The sequence below is a fragment of the Arachis hypogaea genome, chromosome 19 (assembly GCF_003086295.3).
Source record: "Arachis hypogaea cultivar Tifrunner chromosome 19, arahy.Tifrunner.gnm2.J5K5, whole genome shotgun sequence".
NCBI lineage: Eukaryota > Viridiplantae > Streptophyta > Magnoliopsida > Fabales > Fabaceae > Arachis > Arachis hypogaea.
The window spans coordinates 14,590,163-14,604,892 of NC_092054.1; the positions used below are offsets into that span (position 1 = coordinate 14,590,163).

At 34.9% G+C, this 14,730-nt stretch overlaps 1 protein-coding gene across 2 annotated transcripts; it reads left to right on the top strand.

The window, feature by feature from the left end:
* The first annotated feature begins 2,915 nt into the window (after nt 1-2,915).
* On the top strand, nt 2,916-7,864 carry LOC112776013 (cyclin-L1-1). 2 transcript variants are annotated; one of them, XM_025819963.3, is made up of 10 exons: nt 2,926-3,352; nt 4,240-4,309; nt 4,654-4,827; nt 4,972-5,053; nt 5,161-5,301; nt 5,412-5,581; nt 6,294-6,567; nt 6,767-7,232; nt 7,321-7,356; nt 7,501-7,864. In XM_025819963.3, exons 3-10 carry the CDS (start codon nt 4,676-4,678, stop codon nt 7,560-7,562), a joined length of 1,383 nt encoding a protein of 460 aa, XP_025675748.1. In that variant the 5' UTR covers nt 2,926-3,352; nt 4,240-4,309; nt 4,654-4,675; the 3' UTR covers nt 7,563-7,864. The 2 variants fall into 2 exon arrangements, with proteins under 2 accessions (XP_025675747.1, XP_025675748.1); XM_025819962.3 differs by lacking the exon at nt 4,240-4,309 and having other exon boundaries at nt 2,916-3,352.
* The last annotated feature ends 6,866 nt before the right edge of the window (nt 7,865-14,730 follow it).

Sequence of the window (14,730 nt, forward strand, 5' to 3'; positions counted from 1 at the left end):
GGATGGATGAACCCAGCATCTAGCAAATCCTTGAGTTGCTTCTTCAACTCATCGAGTTCTGGCGGTGCCATCCTATAAGGTGTTGAGGCGGGCGGCTTTGCTCCTAACTTCAATTCAATCTTGTGGTCTACCTTCCTCCTAGGTGGTAGTTGTTTTGGCAACTCGGGAGGCATCACATCCTTATTTTCTTCAAGGATTTCCTTGATTTTGGGAGGAACGTCTTCTCTTTCGAATGTTGACTCCTCTTGTAATAGAGCCAAATATGTAGCCTCTCCCTTCTTGAACCCTTTCTTGAGTTGCATGGCAGACAGTATCGGTGGTCCGCCAACTTTAGAGACTGTAGGGACCATGCATGGAGACCCTTTCTACATGACGCATACTACGTCGTAGTATGGCATAGGTATTATATTTGCTTTCCTTTACAAATCGAGTCCGATGACTATTTTAAAATCGTCCATGGGTGCTACTAAGAAATCCACAAGGCCCTTCCAAGAACCAAGAGTCATCTCAACCCTTTTTGCTACTCCTTTAAGGGGTTCACCCTTGGTATTTACGGGTTTGAACCAGCCATTCTTTTCGGTGATATTCAACCCAAGCCTCTTTGCTTCATCAGGCGTGATGAAGTTGTGTGTAGCACCAGTGTCGATCATAGCCATGACGGGTTTTTCATTGATAAAGGCTTTGACATACATCAAGCTTTTCTTTTCTGTAGTGCTTGCCTCTTTGCCCTTCACAGCATTCATGTGTTGGATAGATCCAACACACTCAGTTACTTAAGTTTGAGCTTCTCATTCCTCGGCGATAGATGCCAAAGTCCCTAACTTGGGACAATCCTTCATTTGGTGTGGTCCCTTGCACACGAAGCATCCTCCTTTGGACACGAAAGCCTTTTTCTTTTCTTCGTACTCTTTCTTTGAAGAGTATTTTCCTTCCTTCTTGGTTGAGAAACTCTTTCCCTTGTCTCTCCCACCTTTAGTAGAACTAGGTTTGGAGGATGACTTAGGTTTAAAGTCTCCCCTGTGATACTCAATGAGTGATTCGGCCACCACGATGGCCTCATCGACATCTTTAACATTCATTCTTTATAGTTCTTGCTGTGCTCAAGGTTGGAGTCCATCAATGAAGAAGAACAATGCATCCTCTGATGCTAAGTTGGGGATTTGAAGCGTGAGAGTAGTGAACTCCTTTACGTAGTCGCTAATCGTACTCTTGTGCTTCAACTCCCTCAACTTCTTCCTTGCTTCATAAACCACATTCTCAGGGAAGAATTGTCTTTTCAACTCCCTTTTGAAATCTTCCCATGTGGCTATGTTGCAAGTACCCTTTTCCATATCTACGCACTTTTTCCTTCACTACAAAGTAGCATTATTAGAAAGGTAGAGAGCTGCAGTGCGTACCTTTATTGCTTCTTCGACCACCCTTTGGCCTTCGAAGTACCTCTCCATTTGCCATAGGAAGTTCTCCACCTCGCGAGCATCCCTTACGCCCTTGAACTCCTTTGGCTTGGGGAGATCAATCTTTGTCGTCTCCCTTATAATGGTTGGTCGAGATTTTGCCTCTTCGAACCAAACTCGAACTTCCTCAAATAACTTTAAGGAATTCTCAAGCTTCTCTTCGATTTGGAGCATGCTTTCTTTGAAAGCATCTAGTTCTCCTAACACGTGAGCCTCGAGGGTCTCCTTATCATGTTCTATCCTTTGGAAACGCTCATCCATAGAGGATAGAACATTCTCCAACACAGAAACTCTCTCTTCTAGGAAGTTAGAGTCCTTACCTCTAGGCTCACTTGAAGAACGGACCTTCTTGCCTCCCCATTAAGAAGGAATAGCATTACTTCCCCTTTGAGACTCAATATGCTCCATGGTGATACTAGAAGCCATACCCACAAATCACTTGTGCTCCCTCTCGAACCAGGCTCTGATACCAAAATTGTCACGGTCTTGGACACACTCCAACGCTACCGTGCCGACACTCGGACTTACTCAACCTCTTGAGTTAAGACCAAGTCAGCCTAACCCTCAATACTTAGCAAGAAAGCTAAGAATACAAGAGAACACAAGAGAAAAGAAGTTTTGGTGGAAGAACACTATTGCTCAAGTGTGGTTACAAATGATTCATACACACCCAAACTCTAACTCTCACCCCTATTTATAGCCATCCACCTCCTCAATGGATGGTTATGATTAAATCTAATCAACGGTCCAGATTAATCATCCAAAACCTTATTTACAAGAGTGAATACCCCATCCGGCCCCTGACAATTATCTCGAAAGGACAACGAGGCCCCCAAGAAAAAAAAACACCCAATCCGGCCCCTGATAATTTTTTTTGGGACAGATTAGCCCCTGTGCCAAAAAAAATAACATTAATTTTTTTTTTGGCACAGGGGCCTCGTTGTCCTTTCGAAGTAATTATCAGGGGCCGGGTTGAGTTTTTTTTTTGTTAGGGGCCGGATTGAGGTTTTTTTTGTCAGGGGCCTCGTTGTCTTTCGAGGTAATTGTCAGGGCTGATTTGGGTTTTATTCTATTTAGGAATATCTATCCTACCACAACTCTTTACATGTTTCTAGATTATTCCATACCACTCTTTATACTTCTATATACATCTACACTCTTCTAGAATACTCTATGACCTTTCAGAGTCTTCTAGAACCTTCTAGGGTATTCTAGGACCTTCTAGGACATTCTAAAATGTTCCGGAACCACCTAGAGTATTCTCAAACACTCCAAAAAATTATACAAACACAGTTAAATTTAACCTTCTAAAATTTACCGTGACAATGAAAACATACACTAGTTAATATAATAAATTTTGAAATATAAATTAAGTCAATTATAATTTTAAGATTTTAGTTTCACTTCAAATTTTAAAAATTAAATTGAATATTAACTATATATATATATATATGAAACCCCAGGAAGTCTCAAGTCTCTCTCCTAAGGCCCGACCAAAAATTTTCCTGTGTAGTGGTGCGACCAAGGTAGACAGAATCGCCGGAATCGAGAGTCTGCCGGCGAGCCACGTCTGCGGAAGAAGGCTTGCTCAAAAGATTGTTTACCGTGGACCAGTGCAAACCCGATCCGAATTCAGACCCAATCGGTGGAGAAGAATTAACCCTAGCCTCCCTAGGTTACTTGCTCCATTTTCGTCTCTCTCGGTCTCTACCCTCTCTTCTCCTTTCGCCGTCGCCGGAGATCGTCGCTTCGGTGCTCTGGCTGAGGCACCAGTGCAGCCGGTGCTCCCTCTTCCTCTGGTACTTTGCTCTGCAGTGGCACCGTGCCTCTTTCTCTCCAAATCGTCGCCGACTCGCTCCTTCTCTCTCCACCCTGTTGCTTCCGCCACGTCGGTTAAGGTAGGTTTTTTTCTGCTATGCTTCTTCCTATTTCTACTGATTCTGCTCTGTTATTCTTGGGGTGGATACAATAGTGATGGTGTTATAGTGCAATCAGTTCTTGCTTCTTGTGATGTTTATAGTGATTTGGTGTTTAAGGTTAGGTTTGTGCTTTCTGATTCTTCTTGTCACTGCTCTGCCTGTTCCCTTTCTGATTTCGTGTACAAGAGTCTTTGAGTAATCTTTCATTTTTCTGTAAATTTTGTTTTCATTTTCTTCTTGTTTCCCAATTTGTCTGTTCATTGTTAATAGATTGTAATAATGTTGAGCTCCATTCAGCTCTTGATGCTGCATTGCTTCAAAAATCAATCAATATATATAGACTCCATTTTTTTCTTCTCTTCGTATTATTATTTTTTGGTCCAAAGACTCAAAATATTTATTGAATATACTTGAATAATCACGGTGAAACTTATACTATTGTTGTCTTAGAGGAGTAGAAAATGATCATCATCTTTCATCATCTTTTAATTTATTATCAACACTTGTAAATTGTAATTGAAATTAATTTCATGTTGTCAAATTTATATATATATTTGAAGAGTAATGTTTACGTTCCCTATTAAAAACTACGAGTTCACTACCTTGAATGCGACTTTATCTCTCCCCGCCTTGAGACATTGGTGAAGCTGCGGGTTAGGCAGTTCAAGATACCTGCAGCCTTGGCTCTCTTTGGCTCTTACTCTAACTGGCAGCACTCCCTCACTCTCTCTTATTGTCATTGGCAACCTTATGTTCCGGTTATTTTTAGGGCTTTGTCGTTGATGAGTATAGAGTATTAAATCTAGGGATTTCTTGTTACTTGTGTTTTTCCTCATCTTTTTTATTTTTTTATTTTTTTTTATGAGGATGATAATTTCACCTTGGTGAACCCACAACATGTATATCATCAGCAGAAGTTTAAGAATACATCTACTAGTAAGCTAAAATATCCTTAATTGATGTTTGTTAGCATCTTTTTACATCATTATGTCCATTAGGTTCTCTGTGATCTAAACTTCTATTTTTGTTCATCCCTTGATTCAAATTCAGGATCCAACACCTTACACTTTTACAGTTTTACTTACCATTAACTTTTGTTGGCAAAGTTTTGCTTCCTCTCTTCGTTTGAAATTTCATTTCTTTTAAGGAAAATTGTGGTGTACACATCAGTGCCTGTGCAATGCATAGTTTGTTATCATAAAATACCTCTGTGCATCACCGTGATCCACAAAATTTTCTTCAATTCTCAATTAGAGTTTCGTTTCTGTTCATTCTTGCAGCTAGTTGTTCGGGTAAAAAGGGATGATCTACACTGCAATTGACACATTCTATCTGACAGATGAGCAGCTACAGAATTCACCATCCAGAAAAGATGGCATAGATGAAGCCACTGAGACCACCCTTAGAATCTATGGCTGTGATCTCATTCAAGAAAGTGGCATCTTGCTTCGGTTGTATCCTTTTAGTTATTGTTCTCATGAATATTCCTATTTACTATTTTAATTTTCTGCATATTAGTATTGATTGATTTCTTGTGTTCTGCCTAATCTTAAATTATGTATTTGATTTGGATGGATTTTCCCTTAATTGTTTGGTAGACCACAAGCAGTCATGGCCACTGGGCAGGTTTTGTTTCATCGCTTCTATTGCAAGAAGTCATTTGCAAGGTTCAATGTGAAGGTCAATATTTTCTTACTGACTTACTGTATATGTTATCTGCTGTTTTTGCTCTCTCTATGTGCTTCCTGATTTGAATTGATAATGATAATGATGTCTATTTTCTGCAGAAAGTGGCTGCAAGCTGTGTGTGGCTTGCTTCAAAACTGGAGGAAAGCCCTAGAAAAGCAAGACAAGTAATCATAGTTTTTCACAGAATGGAATGCAGGAGGGAGAACTTGCCAATTGAGCATTTAGACTTGTATTCCAAGGTCAGAAGCCTTCTGTACCTCCAGTAAACTGATTCAATCATATGATGTGTGTATAATATCTCAGTAATTTCTTGTTATTTGAATACATTGTTTTCCATGTTTATGAACAGAAATATGTTGATTTAAAGATGGAGTTGAGTAGAACGGAGAGACATATTTTGAAAGAAATGGGGTTCATTTGTCATGTTGAGCATCCTCATAAATTCATATCAAATTACCTTGCTACTCTTGAAACACCGCCAGAATTGAGGCAAGAAGCTTGGAATCTAGCTAATGATAGGTAAATAATTGCTGATTGTGTACTTGTCTATGTGAACATACATATGTATGTCTCACTTCCATGCTATTAACCACGCTTTCTTAGTAACACGAGTTTCAATTTTGAAATGTCTGCATCTAGTTCTAGTATAGCTCCACTTTAAATATTTTTTTATGATGATTTGTACCATTGTACTGGACTACTGGTATGCCCTTTACGACTTATAATAGAGATATGGATCTTAGACAGATTTGCTTGACGGTTTTTGGTGAAAACAAGTTATTTTGAAAATGTAAATATGTTTTGACGAATATTTTGTCTAGGCAGGGGAATAGATTTGGCTAAACTTTATTAGGATTTAGCATATGAAGTTCCAAGGTTCTTTTTAAGCTGTTGAACCTGTTCAGCAAGTGCCGTACTTTCTAGGCTGAAGATATGGGTAAGTATGATTGTAAGACATGTGAAAGCGTCACTGGATATTCATGGTTTTCATTTTGCCGTTAGACCTGTTGAACATGATGCTTCTGAACTCGCAAAATTTTGTGTCATAAACATTAGAAACATTTGATTCAAGCATCTGGATTAGAGTAGAAGTATTGCTCACTCATCAGTTGTTTATCTTTGCTAGTATCTTCTATTATGGTTTGTATTAAACATCTTTTATTAGAACTATATGGTGATTATTTCTTTTAATTAATTTTAGCGTTCAATTGCTTTCTGTTTTCTTGTGCAGTTTGCGCACTACATTGTGTGTTCGATTTAAGAGTGAGGTCGTCGCTTGTGGTGTTGTGTATGCTGCTGCTCGTAGGTTCCAAGTACCCCTTCCGGAGAATCCACCATGGTGGAAAGCATTTGATGCAGAGAAGTCTGGGATAGACGAAGTGTGCAGGGTTCTGGCTCACCTTTATAGCCTACCTAAGGCACAATACACACCAGTCTCCAAAGATGGGGACTCATTTACATTCTCCAACAAATCCATAGAATCAAAGTCTCAGTCAACCCCTAAGGTGATGCCTGCTATTTTGGTTTTTGGTTTTTCCACATTTAGTATTTGCCTTTGTAGAGTGCAGTATCAGCGTCAGTTCAGTTCTCACTTCTCAGTTATAAGATCGATAATTTGCCGTGTGGATTTCGTAAAGCCAGTATCATTTGCAATACGACTAAAGTTTTGATCCAACAATTTTTTTAATTACTGCCAACTTGCAGGATGTTCCGCAAAGTAGCCCGTTAGGTGATGCTGACACTGCAGTTCCAAAGGGAGCTACTGGGGAAGCCGATATTGAATCGGTTGGAGTTGCATTGGTTAAGCAAATTGATAAGCCGAGGGAATCCAAGAAATCCGATGATGAATCCAAGAGTGCAGCAACAGATGGAGGAGCAAGAGATGAACTCACGCTGAAGTCCAAGTCTGACCGTAAAATGGAGGCCAGTGGGGATATTCGCCGGGACAGAGACAGAGACAGGGAGAGGGACAGGGACAGGGACAGGGACAGGGATAGGGACAGAGACAGGGACAGGGACAGGGAAAGAGATAGGGAGAGGGAGAGGGACAGAACAAAATCCCGGGATCGTGATAGAGGGAGGGATTCTGACAGAGAACGCGAACGAGAGGAGATTGAGAGGGACAAACACAAAGATCGTCGTCGATCCAGGGAGAGATCAAAGGAAACGGGTATTTTTATAGTTTTTACTTTTGTCTTGAATCTTATTTTATTTTATTTTGGGCACTTAGAATAGATAATTTCTTGTATTAAATGCAGGACATTCAGAGAAGTCAAAACACCATTCATCACGTGGTATGATTATGAATCTGCATGAGTTTATTTATTTATTTTTATTTTATTTTTTGGGCTTAGCGATAAATCCCGCCTTTGATGCGGCGGTGGCGTCGTCGTCATCATCATTATGATTATTATTATTATTATTATTATTATTTTCAGATCGCGACTATCATGGTTCCTCCTACTCTTCAAGGGAGAAAGATCGTCATAGACATCACTGACACTACTTGGAAAAATTTTCAAGATGTACCTGCCTTTGTTGTCTATCCATCCTTGCTAATTTGCTTGTAACAAATTTTATTACCAGTACATATTTTAATATCCAAAACTGCTTATTTTGTTATTTTCATTGACTTTGATTAATTAGTAATTATACTCAAAATAAAAAACACACCACTAAATAGAAAGTAGGGAGTGGATGCTGTTATTCCAATTTTGATAATATTACTCACATACTTGTTTAATACTATGGTGGTTAATTGTTCTGCCGAAAATGTGATTAATATACGGGTAAGATTGATGATATTGTGTCTGATTTTTTAACCATATATCTGGGTAAGATTTTGAAATAGTGGATATTTAGGCTCATAAATTGAGATTAGTTATAATTCCTTTCTTAAATGACACCTATTAGGCTATTACCATGCTACCAAGTCCTTGTAGGAAGGTTTATAAGCATGGATAGCATCAGGGCAAGACAATATGAAGTGCTTTTCATTATTGTTGGTACACGCATCATCGTGACAATATACAGCAACCTTAGGGTATTCATTATCATTAACTAATTTGCCAGGGAATTCAGATAACACTAAATGGTCATGCCAAAAACATGACCTCTATTTGTGCTCCAATGTCATATCCAAAGAGGCATGCTAAGAGGAGGTCTGATAATGATTATCAACGAGTTACTTCTTATAAAATAAAAATATGTATAAGGTGATTTTTTTGTTTGGTTTGCTTCTAGATAAATATGTATTATGTATTCCACTTAACAAACTCCATATCTACGACCCCAAAAACAAAAAAAAAAAAAAAACTCGATATATATCTCTCTTGTTCGTGTTGTTATCACATAGAACTAGTTATTTACACGAATTTGTATAATCCTTTAGTTGTATCATAGATTTTTTATTTTTTTTTTTGAAAAGCAGCAGATCATATTTTATTAATTATAAAATATAAAATATAAAGATGTCTAAAAGTAGGATAGTATAATAAAAGGTGAGAATTTTTCGAACCAATACACCGAAGGTATTTGTCCAAATGGTGCATGATCGAAAAACTAAAAAGAATCTAAAAGAAAAAAGAATAATAAGACGAATTGAAAGAAACTAAGAATTTGCTTTATGGAGACAACGATCTAAAATAAGAATTTTTTGGATTTCACACAGTAATTTACAAAATTTGCAAGAATGGTAAATAACATTAAAGTAGAACGTTTAAAAACTAAATGATTACGAGTTTTTCAGCAATTCTAATAAATAATGGTAAACAATTGAAGATTTCAATCAGTATTTTTTTAACGGATTAAATATCTCTGTTGATGCAGGATTGTGATACTGTATTTTTCACAAATAATATGGTAATATAATAATATTCCCAGGCTTACCGAAAGAATATTCTTAAGATATTTTGTTTTCACCAAAATTTTTTAAACAACCAATGCAAGTTGAGTTGTGACTAGGACTAGATATTTTTTTCCCCTTCAAATAGTGTAGCCATTTTAATAGCAATTTTCTTTTTATATAATAAATACAGAAAAGAATATCAAAGGAGCTTATTCTTTGTTAATTAAATATTGATGATTGATCTTTCATTCAGCATTGAAAATAAAATTTTGAATCAGTTGTCTATTATCTTATTTGTTGATATCCAATTCTTAAAAAAAATCATAAAAAATTAATTAAAATTGGATGAAAATTGTCAATTAGACTATCGAATTTTATAACTTTGAATCACGTCAGTCTTAAACTTTTTGCTTCATATGAATGTGAGTTAGAATACATAATCACATTTACATTTACAAGAAAAAAATAATTAAACAAAAAATTAAAACAGTCAAGAAACGTATTTTTCATGTTTCAAATACTAAATCAAATTGACGTCATTAACAAAATGCTAATAGTGACGTGCGTTGTTCTTAGAATGGTAATGACAGATCTTTTTTAAAGCGGAAAAAGTAACTGAAATAGGTTGGAGTTGAGTATCAGAGCAACTCCAACGACCAAAAATTGAGGCCTTATTTCTTACAAAAGCAGGACCAATCATGGGAGAAGGAGAAAAGAGTCTCTTGGTGCTTTTTAAGAGGAGAGTAGGACGGTACATAGTTTGATTAATTCAAAAATTAAATTTGTTTTTGGGTTAGTCAAAAATATAATTTGGTTAATCAATCAAATTGATTTTATATAATAAAATTAGTTATTAACCGATTCGAAAATTTAAAAATTAGTTTTTAACTGGTTATAAAAATAAAAATCACTTTTAAAAAATAATCGATTTTTTAAAAAATCGGTTTTTACATAGAAAAATTAGATTTTTCAAAAAAAAAAAAAACTGGTTTGTACAAAAAAATTGAATAACCAATTTAAACACAAAAGTTGCATAAAATGATAAAATTTAGTTTTAGTTTTAATTAACCGATTAAAACTGGTTTTTAAAATTATTTCATTAAATTGGTTAACTAAAATGTGGTTATAATTTTTTAACCGATTAATCATAATTTGATGAGAAAAGCTCTACATCCATGTAAAAAATACATGGATGTTATCCAAGTCTTTTTGGTTATACGCGCCTCCTCCAATCTCCAAATCGTTTGCGATTCACGCTGCGTTACATATAACGTAAACTTTCTATGACCTTTGCTGCAACCTATCTTCTTCTTCTTCTTGTGTTATAGGCTTCGCTGTTCTCCTCTGCTCGCGTTTTCTTTCTTGTTGTTGTTTTTCTTCTTCTTCTCTACTCGCGTTCTTCGGTTATGGATCTGGATTGACTTCAACCTAATTAGCTTCGTCGTTCTTCTTATTCTTTGTTTTCTTCTTCGATCTGGACTTCTGAATTGAAACAATGAATGAATCAACTTCAAATCAGTTGAATGAGGTTATTACGTTGAGACGGCTAGGAAATGATTGCTGCATGCTATCACAATAATCTTAAACACTGAACAAAGTAAAAAGAGGCCACCGAACCGAACAACATTCATCTGGTGAATCAAAATTACAAAGGCCACCGAACCGAACAATGTTCATGTGGTGAATAAATGGTGATCAACTTTCAATCAACAAGGATAGTATTTCTCCTCCTCTTCCTCTTCCTCCTTCTTCTTTCAAATTCGCGCACGTAGGTTCTTCTTCTGCTTCTTTTTCTTCGCGCACGCATATTTTTCTTCTTCTCCTTCTTCTTCTTTCGTTATAATCATCACCAACAACACCAACATTTTGCTCGGTTAAGTGGAGTTACTCATTTTAATTCACTTGATTGTTAATGTGTTCAGTTGAGTTCTTGTGCATGCAGAAATATTTTTCTTACTGATTGAATGCTTATCACGTTTATTCAGCACATGATTGGTGTTCGGTTAAGTGGTGTTGACCATTTCAGTTTACCTGATTGTACTTAGTGAACGAAACATAATCCATTATATGAAATGAAATTCGAACACCTCTGTCTACAATTTAGATATTATCAATTCAATTCAGATTCAGAACACCTGCGTCCATTCAATTCAATTTAATTTAACAATTGTATTCCATTCAATTCGATTGAAAAATAATCCATTAGCATAATGTTGGAGTTGTTGGTGATGACGATAACGAAAGAGGAGAAGAAGAAGAAGAAGAGAAGGAGGATGAGGAGAAGCAGAAGAAGAATTTGTGTGCGCAAAGAAGAAGAAGGAGGAGGAGGTATACGTGAATTTGAAAGAAGAAGAAGAATATGATGTATGCATATATTTGAAAGAAGAAGATAAAGCGCGTATTTTCACTCGTCATTAATGCACAGACTCTATTTGGATTTAGGCCAACTTAATTACATAATTATATGGATTAGTAGTGGGCCTCTAATTTGATTATTTTATATATACTTTTGGAAGAGAGAATGCTTTTGAACAGAGATTTTTATTAAATAATTATGTCTCTATTTAATTAATAATTTATATTAATTATTTAAATCATAATTAATATAAATAATTATATTAAAATGATATTAAATATTATTTATATTATTATATTAAATTATAATTAATTAAATTTATTTATATAAACAAACAAATTTAATTTTTACACGTTATAAAATAATTTTTGGTTGAATTGTTTACTTTTATTTATAAAATTTAAAATGTTAACCAAATTTAAATTATCTATTTTGACGATTGCATATTATATATTACATGTATAGATGATTTAAGTTGTCTATTTTAACTGTTGCACATTATATGACCGTCGTATATTTATTTATATTATATATAACATATATATTAATATAAATATATTATCGCTATTATTAATAAATTAATATTTTATTATTTTACATTAATTTTATTTATTTTAATTAATTAATTAATTAAGTAGAATCACAATAAAAATTAAAATTAGTTTCTCTTAATAAAAAAAGAGATATTTTATATTTTTTTTTTGTTTCCTATGGTATCTCCCAACCCGACAGGTCAAAGACTAATCCGTCACGGATCTGTCGCTGGCCAATGGGTTACTGCATGCACAAGACGGGATTTGAACCTCCGACACTTGCTTAAACAGACGAGTGAGCTGACCACTCGACCAACCCAAGTTGGTTATTTCTATTTTTTATTTATGACACAAAAAATAACATGGAGTTAATTTTTATAATAAATGTGTCATAAATAAAAATTTGAATGAGTTCTCTACTAAAGTTTGTCTTCCGATCTTCTTCTCACTAACCCAGTTAACATAGTTATCTGCGATGTGTGTTGTTAATAAAATACTTACGAAAGGTAAGTGACTTTGTTCAAGTGAAATATCATGAACCTCCTAAATAGTCACATCTGAGTTTGAATATGGCTTCTAGCTAGAAAAGAATAAATAAAATGTTGGAATTTAGATTTACTTGAATAAGATTGTAAAAAAATGGATAGAAAATACAAAGATGTTACTGATCTTTTTACTCTAGACTCGTCGTTCTAAAAGTCGAATGAGGTGGTACATGTAAAAAAATCCTTGCATTCAAATCAAAAGAGTCTTTGAAGTAAAAATAAGATAATATAAATGTGTAAGAGAGTAAAATCCAGATGCGGAGCCTCATAGTAAAGAAGGGGGCATAATTTTTATATATAAATTTTAATTTAATTCTTTTTAAAATTTTTATTTTAATCTTATTTTATGATAAAATTAAATTTTGACTCTTCTTTAATATTTCACCTAACTCTCCCTGATAAAATCATATCTAACAACGGCAAGTCATGACTTTTTTATTTATATTGTTTGTCTCTTAGAGAAGGCGACAAATTTAATTAATCGTTTTTAAATTATTAAAAAGGTTTAGATAAAATATATTTTCAAATATGAATATGTGATTTGAGTATGAAGATATAATTTCATATGATTTGGTTTATAAAAAGTAATTTGTGCTTGTTATTCAAGATTCCCAAAACCCTGTTTAGTTTGAGCCGTGAGTTAAGTGGCTTTATTGAGTTCAAAGAAAAAATTTGGAACAAAGTCCTCAAAGACCGGAGGTCGGATGCCAAGTTCCTATGTTTCCTAAATTCTGACTTTTTCTTTTAAACTATTTTTCTGGGGTTACATTGTTTGATGATTTTGGCTTTATGCAATAAAGATGTATATTATATATTTTGGCACTCCAAGATAGAGCTATATGTTGTAAATCTAGCTCTCCGAAATAGAACGGTGTATTATTGTTGGCTCTCCATGGTAGAGGTGTATAATATAAATGCTGGCTCTCCAAAGTAGAGTGGTATATTGTAATTTGTAAATGCTAACTCCATAGAGCCGTATATTATAAATATTGGTTCTTTAAGGTAGAACTGTGTCAATATTAGTTTCTGTCTTTCTGAGGTAGAGTCAGGTATTTGAAGTTAGTTTTCAGAATGTTGGGCACTGATTTTCTACGGTGGAAGTTGGCTTTGTATGTGTTTGAAGCCAATTTTTTATGTGTTGAAAGCTAGTTTTTTGTGTGTAGGAAGCCATATTTTTGAGGTGGAAGTTGGGTTTTTGTTTTGGATTTGGGTCTTTCATCAGAACGGTCACCAAATCAGACAATTTTAAGATTGGGCCATCCTCACGGTCCAATGACGGATTAATAACTTTCAATATCCTGACCCAACCTTAGCTCGATAAGATAAGATAAGATAATTACCACCGACTATATAAAGGGAGCCAGAGGCCCCCTCAGTTACTCAACTCTCCATTGCTCCAGCCAGATAATTCGACGACCGTCTCGATTCATAAATTCCTGATCCATCTCACAATCCATACTAGAGACTTCTAGTACAGTTTTCACAGTGCAAGCTCCCAACTTGGAGCTCGTAAGTCACAACTCACAAGCTTGAGCATCCGGATTTTCTGATACTTATGTTTTAAGTGAGATTTTTGCATTGCGATTTGGACTTTAAAAGGTTTTTTTATTCTCTTTTTATTTTTCTATTTGTTACTATTATTCTATTTTATGTTTTGTGAAACTGGCCTTTTTTTTGGGTCTTACACAACACACACGTACTCACTCACATAGAGTCATACACTATCTCTAGTTCTACTTTAATCAAGACTCAAACCCGCCTCTCAATGGGGCAGGTAATTCTGCCATTCGTCCAAGGAAACTGGCCTAGTTGAGTTATACGCACATTCTTCTTCTTTTCACTTTTAGGCCAAATTGGGCCTTTCACTAGGCCCTTTTTTAATTAAACTTTTCTTTTTACCACTCGAATTGGGCTCTCTCTCTCTCTCTCTATTGGCCATGAAATGCGTAAAATAGAAAGGGCCTTTCACTAGGCCCTTTTTCATACATGAAATGCGTAAAATTTTTTTCCTTGATTTGTTTTCTCATTTATCTAGAGAATCATTAACTGAAATAATTACCTAATTTGTTTCATTCGTTTCTTAACTCAATGACATTTCATAAATATGATGAAGTCTGTTATTCCTTGATTTTAGTTTTATTTCTTTTGATATTTAAAACTGATTTTATTTTGTCAAAATTAAGCGAATCAATTAAGTTTAAATTATAAATTTTGGATTGAATTTAAAATAAAATCAAATCGATTCAAATTAAAACAACTTACTTATATTTAGTCACCAAAAAAAAACTTACTTATATTTTAAATCAAATCGATTTGATTCCAAAATCGATTTCATTAAAGGTTTAAAGAGGAAGTATAGAGAGTTAATGGAGTATTGTATAATGAGA

Excerpts from the sequence above, each read along its gene's own strand:
- LOC112776013 (XM_025819962.3), top strand. The coding sequence starts at position 4,676 with ATGATCTACACTGCAATTGACACATTCTATCTGACAGATGAGCAGCTA. Across the intron at positions 5,302-5,411 it reads ATTTAGACTTGTATTCCAAG|AAATATGTTGATTTAAAGAT; the intron begins GTCAGAAGCCTT and ends GTTTATGAACAG. Across the intron at positions 7,357-7,500 it reads AAAACACCATTCATCACGTG|ATCGCGACTATCATGGTTCC; the intron begins GTATGATTATGA and ends TATTATTTTCAG.